This window comes from Pundamilia nyererei, unplaced genomic scaffold, assembly GCF_000239375.1.
Source record: "Pundamilia nyererei isolate P.nyererei 1_Seehausen unplaced genomic scaffold, PunNye1.0 scaffold00016, whole genome shotgun sequence".
NCBI lineage: Eukaryota > Metazoa > Chordata > Actinopteri > Cichliformes > Cichlidae > Pundamilia > Pundamilia nyererei.
The window spans coordinates 4266773-4275928 of NW_005187417.1; the positions used below are offsets into that span (position 1 = coordinate 4266773).

At 39.2% G+C, this 9156-nt stretch overlaps 1 protein-coding gene across 1 annotated transcript; it reads right to left on the reverse strand.

The window, feature by feature from the left end:
* Nucleotides 1-3461: 3461 nt before the first annotated feature.
* Nucleotides 3462-8329, reverse strand: gfi1b (growth factor independent 1B transcription repressor). The gene is made up of 7 exons (XM_005725604.2): nucleotides 8124-8329; nucleotides 7831-7931; nucleotides 7345-7524; nucleotides 5738-5952; nucleotides 5449-5586; nucleotides 4888-5053; nucleotides 3462-4059 (listed from the first exon to the last, which is right to left on the reverse strand). The coding sequence occupies exons 2-7, from the start codon at nucleotides 7922-7924 to the stop codon at nucleotides 3881-3883; spliced, it is 972 nt and encodes a 323-aa protein (XP_005725661.1). The 5' UTR covers nucleotides 7925-7931; nucleotides 8124-8329; the 3' UTR covers nucleotides 3462-3880.
* Nucleotides 8330-9156: the final 827 nt, after the last annotated feature.

The following is a 9156-nucleotide window of genomic DNA, read 5'->3' on the forward strand; positions in this document are numbered from 1 at the left end:
TATATTTTATTCCTTCTTAGTTAAATTTACCCTTTTTAATTTTTCATATTTATTTCCTATCTTATTCATAGTCTTTTCCTTTTTTGTTTTCTTTAGGTCACGAGCAGTTGTCCAAGCATTTCACTACATATCGTACTGTGTATGACTGTGTACGTGACAAATAAAATTTGAATTTGAATTTGAATGCAACATGTTGTTTCTGCCTCTAAAAAAGACGAAAAGCTCCCTCAAACATACCAATCTGTTTTTTTGTTTTTCTCATGACTCTTGTGGAACATTTTGTAGGTGTGTCCGTTTGTACACGTCATCCCTGCACTTATCTAGAGGAAGGCAGGACCACAACACTGTGCCACTGGCAATCAAATAGCATCACACCCCGACGTTGTGTGACAGCAGTGGTTGTGATCGGTGGAGGCATCTGCCCCCAGTCCAGTCTTACAGAGGAAATCTGCTGACAGTTTGTTTTGTATTTGGTTTTTTCTGTTTGCCGATGATGGATCGTTGGCATGTCACACAAGCCTGACTCCACAGAGACAACAAACGTCTAGCTTCCTTGTGTTTTTTTAAATATATTATATGGCTTGTATTTTAGCACTTGCAGGCTATATATATTTTACACCTCCGAGTTATTTATGAACCGGTCCAAAAATCCACCTAAAAGAAGTGTTTATACCAAAATTTTGAGTGCATAGTAATACATTCATGGTTATTATATTTTAATGCTTTACACCACATTGGCTGTCACACGTTATGTCCTGTAGTAGACACAACCTTAACAGGCATAATTGAATAGTACAGTCATGATGGTGAGAGATCTGGTGTCATTAAACTGAAACTAATAAAACCACTCTTGTTCAGGGTATTTTCGGCATGATCTTATGAAGAACAACGAGCTAAAAAGGCAGGAAAGCTATCTTCTTAAATATTAAGTTGTTACACTAAATCTGTGAGACAAGTCATTTCAATCCTAAATCTGTCAATCACCAGGAATGTCAAATAAAAAGAGGAACAGGGACATCCGTCAGCCATAAAGCTTAAAAAAGAAAAAGAAAAAAGGGAAAAAAGTCTATCCCTTGTTTCTGGGATCAACTGTCACAGCCAGAGCAAGCTGGAGATGTGTCTTGTGGCACAAGTTTTGTTTGGTTACTGGTATATTACAACAGTAATGACTGAGAGACCTGTGACGTTCCTTTGATCTTACAGGGAAAGACACACCACTAGGGGAACTCCCACTCTGTCTTCCATGAATATGTCATTGATGCCTCAAGCCTTCATCCTGCAGAGTTTCCAGTGTACTGGCTGAGACTCATTTGCATAGATCAAATTTGCAAGACAAATTCAGCGCTGTGCTCTATCACCTCGCCTGTTGCTTGTGTCTGTGAGATAGAGACACACTCAGTACCTGCGTGTGGATTAGGGTGTGTTGTTCATAACACAAAGAGCTTATGTTTTAGTCTTGATTTTTTATTTTTTTATTTGTTGGTTTGGTTATTTGCTGGATGGATCAGATTTGGCAGATAACTGTGGCTGCCAGTGCTGAGACTGTTTCTGGTGTATGATTCTGACATTTGACACCACCGGTCAGACAGAAACTTGAAGCCATTTTACAGACATCTGAGACACATCAAACAAGTACACTCAAAATATTTCACTGCCCTGCACTCCATGCAAACGTGCAGGGATTTTGCATATCTTTACATACAGTTTCTAAAAAATGTTGTTTTGGGAGAGTATTTCTGACTGTTTCCTGTTTAGTAGATTTACAACTTTGAGGATACAGCACCTCAGGCAACAAGATATACAAATTAACTGTGGCTCCCACTTTGGTCACACACAACTTTAACACAGCTGCTATGTCTGGCAATTGTGTTAGAAAATCAAAATTACTCCCCTTAATTAAGGTTTTGTATGCCTCTGCTTCCATGTGGGATTGTTGCAGACACATGCAGGCATGCATGCTACCTTCATGTTCTCTGGTTTTCCCCCAGGCTTCCCCAGGCAGCACCACCCCTCCTCTTTCAGGACCCATGTCCTGTTTGCTCGGTTCCACCCAAGATGATCCTCTCCTTCCCTTTCTGTTGGTTTACCTGGGCAGGATTTTGATTTGCTCAGTCTCCTCACACCCACAAGCTGCAGAACCAGTAAGTCTAACTGTTGCAGAGGATAACAACAGACCCTACTGTAATATCAACAAATTTTGCATAGAGACCTCAGATTTGTTTGCCTGACAGTAAGCCCTCATGTTTCTACTCGTCCCTTCACAAACACTGATTTCTGCACCACTAACACAACTGAATACACACTTGCTCTTGAATTTATAATGTACGTTTTTATACTTTTTGTATATCTATTTATCTACAAGCCATCTAGTTCTTTAACTGTACAGTGGAGAGTTGCTGAATGTGGGCCACTGAGGTTGGTAAACTCAGACGTACATACAATAACAAAATATGTAATGCGCAACATTTTTAATATCAATGAAAATTGGAGAACAGATGTGAATTGTTGCAGTTTTGCATAGTGGAAAAACTGTAAGACTGGAGTCTTGTAGCGTGCCAGCTGTTCATTTTTTCACAGTCTTTTAGGCCCATGCATTGTGGATATAGATGCATGCATTGAACAACAGAAACTATTCGTTCTAATATACTAGTAACGATCCACTTACCTGAAAAACTGATGTCATCATATTTACATCACAGCATGGCAGGGAAGGTGGCGGTGGGTGGGAGCTTCAACTTTGGGTTCACTTTAAATGTTCACAGTGCTTCTTTAAGTTCTTGTCAGATTTAAACAGAGCAGGTGAAGATCTGATTTGCATTTAGCAGCTTAAACCTAACAGGTCTGGTGTTTGAGGAGGGCGGTGTGTCTTCGTTAGAATCGCCATTTGTTTGTTAAAGTAAATCCAACAGGCTGCCTGGGTGTGGTTAGAGCTGAGTAAGTAATCGGTACCTTTTCAACAACCTTTTATTAATCCCTGTATCCCATTAGGCTGAATGCACTGCAAAGGCCATTTAAAGGTGTGTAGGGAAAACATACAGTATGGCGGGGCAGACGGTTTGTGTTATTCTGATTTTTACTGAGATTACAGAGCTCCTTTTTGCTCTTGAACATAAAAACTGGACGATGTATTTGCTTCTAACTTTCCTTTAGCTGCTTTCTAGTCGACTCTCTGGAACGAATGGCTCCCTGCGCTTGGATTTGCATAATGTTCTGGGTGTTATTTGAATGCAGGATAACTCCACTACACACTATATCTAGTCTTGCGAGAGATTTCCACCTGGGGCCTGAGTCACAGTTTCATCCTGTATGTGTTTCTAACTATGAAAAGCAGAATAAACCAGTCAGGAAGGGAAAGTATGTTACAATGTTCATCACACTATGTGTGTATTTTACTGTGGGGTGACAAAGGACCAAGTATTATATTTTGCCTCATTCAAAAACAACAACCACAGACATTTGAGATTGCTTCAATATTTATTTGACTCTAAGCAATGGAACATTGTAACACTGCAACAACACAATGAAAAGTGCATCAGAATAAACATTCATTCATATCTTGAAAGATTTCTTTCAATGTAACTTACATAGTGCCTTTTAACCTTAACTGGGTTCTACTGAGCACTTCATAATGTGTTTCTCATGTGCCCATTCACAGTCACACACAGCTGCCGTGCAAGATGTTTGTAGGCCAAGAGGATCTTCCCCAAGGACACCTCAGCATTCGAAGGGGTCAAAGGCTGAGCCCTCAACCTTGTGATATGTTAAGAAAATGCTCTACCAGTTGAGCTACAGCTTCCCCCAGTGTCAGCATATTGTTAAATATTATTTATCACACAGGTTAAAAAACAACAACAACAACAAGAAAGAAAACACTTCCTCTTCAGTTTATGCCATGCTGGCTCTCGTGGTGCCTGCGCAGATCAACCTTGCGTTGGAAGCCCTTTGAACAAATGTCACACCCGAAGGGCTTAAATCCTGTGTGTTTCCGGCTGTGTGTGATCAGGTTGGAGCTTTGGCTGAAAGCTTTGCCACAAACTTGGCATTTGTGAGGTTTTTCACCTACAAAAAGAAAATGAAACACACAGAAGAACACATGCCGTAAGAAATCTACACCAGGGATATCAAACTCATTTTACATCATGGGCCACATACAGCCAGCTTTCGTCTTATGTGGATTGGACCAGTGAAACTCCCCTTTCTGTCAGTTTAAACGGCATTTTACAGGAGAAAAAGAAGCACAATGTCCACAATGCATCTCAGTTTTTCTACATGAGAAAGAAATACTGCTGGAGTGAATGAAGGAAATCTGTCAGTACAATTAAGTAGCTCACTCCCCACAACTCCCCAAATCCAAAATGTATGCCCTTATACATATTTCCCAAACCTGTCAAGTGGGCCAGACTGGAGTCTTTGCCAGGCCAACTCTGGCCCATGGGCCTTAAGCTTGACACCCCTGATCTGCACAATCAAAACTTGGACAATTTTCAAGTGATTTGTATAAAACTGTTATAGTTTTCTTTTCACCGCTTTGGTAAAATCAGGTTTTCCAACATTACCAAAAATGGTGCCAAGCTTTTTCGTCATACAGATAACGTTTTTCATTAAAACCATGAGAGAAGAATCAGGCCATTGTTCAGATTTGTCAGAGACATACTGGCAACAAATATAAACTAAAGTTCCTTTTACAGAGCTCTGTGAAGAGGAAACCCAGATATGCAAATCAACAGGATATTTGTTTAAGCTTCTTTTTTCTGATTTATCAGCAGTTATATTACTCCTAGAAATAGTCCCTACATGCTCGACCTGGAAAGCAGGTGATTGCTGAAGATGGATCATATGCAGGGTCACACTGATGGTCACAAACTGTGAGAATGTTAAGACATTTACCAGTGTGTATGTAGGTGTGCTTTTTCATATCAGATTTCTGATGAAATCTCTTGCCACAGTACTGGCAGGGGTAAGGCCTGGTGTCGGAGTGGATAAGCAGGTGTGTCGAGAGCGTGGATGAACGCTTGAAGGATTTGCCGCACATCTTGCACTCGAAACTTTTTTCCTGATCAAGGACAAAGACAAAAAAAGTGAGGCACAATAATAAGTTAGTGAATAAATGTCAGAAAAAAATTTGTCTTTAAAAGTTCATTCCAATAATTTTAGTAGATTTTTGGGATCTTTTGATGGGGAAAATTGTAATAAAGGAAATGTATATGTTCACATTTCCTTCATTGTTTCTACTTTAAATGATCAAGAGCATTTTACGAATAGGAACTATAGTTGTGTTCACTAAATGTAAGCATGAATCTTGAAAGCTGTCAGCATATCAGACAAGTAGAGTAAAAAACTGAAGCCTAATCCACACTAAAGATTTAAAGGCCAAGATGTGTTGTCCTCTGCATATTCAGGTCCCTAAACTCTTTAAACACTGAAATAATTCCTGCTTCATCAGTATACCTGAGAGTGGACGTTCATGTGCTGCTCCAGGCTGACAGCATGACCAAATGTTTTTCTGCAGATGCTGCAGCCAAACGGCCTCATTCCACTGTGAGACCTTCTGACATGAACCTCCAGTCCATGGGAAGTTGAAAATACCTAGAACACAGTTTGCCCATAATTGCACTCGTCAGTGGAGTCAAAGTGACAAAGTGAAAGCCGTGAAATATGTCTGCACCTGACATAACAGCTTCGCGAGCTGCACAACCAGTTTTAAGCCTTTGATCTTGGCCTAAGCTGCGGTACCTACCTTGTCACAGGTGATACAGTGATAGGTGTTCGAAGAAGGCGAGTAGTGAGTGCTGCAGTCCAGAGGCTGCTGAGGCTGAGGACTACGGTTGATGTTGGTGCTGTACAGGTTACTGGCATGCTGCAGCACTGTGGGGCTGAAACTCATCTGACGGAGCTTGTAGGAAGGAGACAATGTCTCCCAGGCATAAGGTTGGAAGTCAGCCAAGTGAGGCTCTAAAGGGCGCACACATAAGAGACAAAAAAAAGCATATCTTATCTTTGTTATAGATGCCTTTTTAAAAAGTTTGCATCAGGGGTGTTTTTCTAGTAGCACAATTTTTTCAGTGTGATGGTACAGGGTTTATGAAGACTGAGCTGGGGTTCATTGGAAATAGTTTAAAAAGGCTTGAAAATTGTTTGAAATTCAGCGACTTCTAATGATTTTAACTGTGAATAGACCAATAGTCTCTAAAAGCATGCATCAGATGACATGGCTGCCACATAACAACAGTACACATATGTTGGATTCTTTTAGGTAGCAGAAGTTAAAAAGCTTCAGCTAACCTAAAATTCAACTAATTAGAAAATAGTTGGCAGTGAAGCAAACCACTGTAAGACATGAAAGGGCCAATCCAGCCTAAAAATATATTGCTTTATATCTGTCAAATCACACCCATGTCATTTTTTTCCCAATCTCGTAGATGTAAGCATAAGGCTATAATTCTATTTCAGCATGAAAGCATGAAATATTACTGTTTTTCCTTATAGTGTTTTTCTTGAAAACAAAAAGGATCCTGTGCATTAAAGATGTACATATCTGTTTCTTATTTGGATAAGACGTAATGCAAAATTGAGTGGAATGCCAGTGCAAACAGAAACTTCTACACATGAAAAACAAAGCCAAGGTGGAAGTGCTGGATACCTCCTAGCATGAAAAACATGTTTAACAACTGATATTAAAACTATATGCTGACAATGGAGCTGAATATTTTTACAGTGCATTCACCGATACTGGGGTTAACTGGACTGCTGTCCTGACACACAGACAGCTTTTGTGATGTTAGTGCCTTTTCATGCTCATTAATGGAACAATTTTCTTTTTTTTCTTTTAAAAAAAAACAAACACACTTTTATTTATCCCTTAAGAGTAAATCTTTTTCAGAGTAGACTTGGCCAAGACTGCACACCATTACAATGTTACAAAATAAAAATCAAATTACCTCAAAACACATCAAACAAAATATTATGTCAGAGTCAAAATAATACAAAAACAAGGTCCAGCTTATGAATAGCAGTTACACTCTTCAGTTACAGCAGTCTGATTAATAATCTGATTGATAACCATGTGGTACAGACCAAAGAGTTTCTACTTCAGGTTTTGTGAGTGAAATTAGTGTTTTGTTAGTTAGCTACTCAGTCTAAGGGAATAACCTTTAACCCTTTTTCAACCCGAATATGCAAATCTTTAATAAAGAAATAAATATATAAAACTGTGGTCAAAATGCCAACGTTGAAGCTTTAAAATGCTTTCCAAAACTAATGGGCCACGTCTACTTCCACCTCTGATATGCAGTCTCTATTCCAGCCTAGTCTTTTGACTTCCAGATGGCAAGTTTTTAAACTTACCTGGCAGGTAGTACGGCTGTGTCTGAGTCATGAGAGGTCTGCTTGGCTCTGGGTGAAGCGGTAAGGGACATTCAAGCTCCGGTTCCTCCTTAGTAAGTAAGCGGGGGGCTTCAGGGGAAGATTGCCCCTCTGACTTAGGCCTGTCTGAAATGTCTGTGGTCTGAACGGCTGCTGGGATTTCTGCAAATCCAAAACAAAGTGAAGTTCGGTTGATTAGAGAGAAAGTAAATCTAAATTAATATCTTCTTTTGTTCAATTAGGTATTTTCTTTAATAAGAAAAAGCAACAAATAACATCAGAAGTTTTTTCTTTTGTGTTTTTTTTTAATTTGCAAAAACAAATAAAAATTTGTTTAAGACGGCAAGGAGATTTGGGGTTGCGATAAAAAGCAGTTACATCCCGCAGCAGTAATTTCATTTAATTATTTTAATAGGGCCCCGTTCTTCACCTGTTCACATCAACTCACTTCTTTTTTTAAAGACTTACCAGATGTTGCGGAGGCCTCCGAGTCATCTTCATCGAAATTTTTTTGCCTGTAGGAAGTGAACTTTTTGCTTCTTACCATAAACGACAGAGGCATGGTGATCCTAGACCGGAAAAGTATAATTAAAAATTATTTTTTTAAAAAGATGATGCTTTTACGTAGGCTTTTACGTCAACGTCAAGAGTATAACAATAAATAAATACACTTAAACTCCCGGAAATTCTCCTCTTATTTGAATTTCAATGATCTCAAAGCTTCACATGAAATGATTTCAGTGCGTCTAATTATTTCATACCGTTAAAAATCCGCGAAGATTAGGAAAAAAGAAAAAGTCCTCCTGCTGACTTTGTAGCTCCTCGCAGCTTCTAGAGACGAAAACAGACGCAAACGGGGAGAAAAATAACCCAGTTAATATTTCCTTTTTTCCTGGAAGAAAAACAAGTTTCAGAGGAGAGATGCGTCGATTCCATAAGTCTTTGAAAAGCAGTGTAAACCTATCAGGTTTATACCTCCCGCTCATCCCCCCTCCCTGATTTTCAATCTCGCAGCGGAATCTGACTGTGGTTTTAGCCAATGAAAAGGCCAAACGGCAGGTGGAAATTTGCTTAGAAAAACACAGGGCCTTAGGAACAGTTATACAAAGCACACAGTACTCACAGGACCAAAAACAACAAAAAATGCCGGAACCAAAGGTAAAATATATGTGCAGTAGGTTTACAGGCAAAAGACCAATATAGTGATATGCTCGGCGAATTATTATTTGTTTCTTTTTTTTAAAAGGCTTTTAGACTTCGACCGTCACCAGCAAAGCAAAACCAAATTCAGCTAAATAAAAAAAGCTTAAAATAATAAATATAAACTGGAATTTGAAATTACAAAACGAATTAATTTAATAAATAAATATTTTCATCGCTCCGTGTTTGATTTACAGGATTTAATTGCAGTAAAGATGTATGATTGCGTGCAAGATTTAAACGGCTAAAAGATCCTATGAGATTGTAGGACCTCCAAAGATACACACACCAAACCAGTCCGGAGATTAACCGTGTTGACTCTTTTTGTGTACTTTTATCGAAGCTTGTCTTTATTCGTGTATGACAGATTTCCCGGCAGTCTGTTTTAGATTCACACAAGAGGAGGTCCGAATGACAGGAGACCTATAATGTGAGAGGTCTGGGCTTTTCTGGTTGAAATGAAAATATCAGCTTATTAAATCGCATAACTGTCGTCAGATTAAAGGAAGGAGGGAGAAAACGTTTTGTGGAGAAGGGCGAGAAATGCGAGCGCGCCATCTTGTGGATAACGTGTGCATTTTCAATGAGGATCAT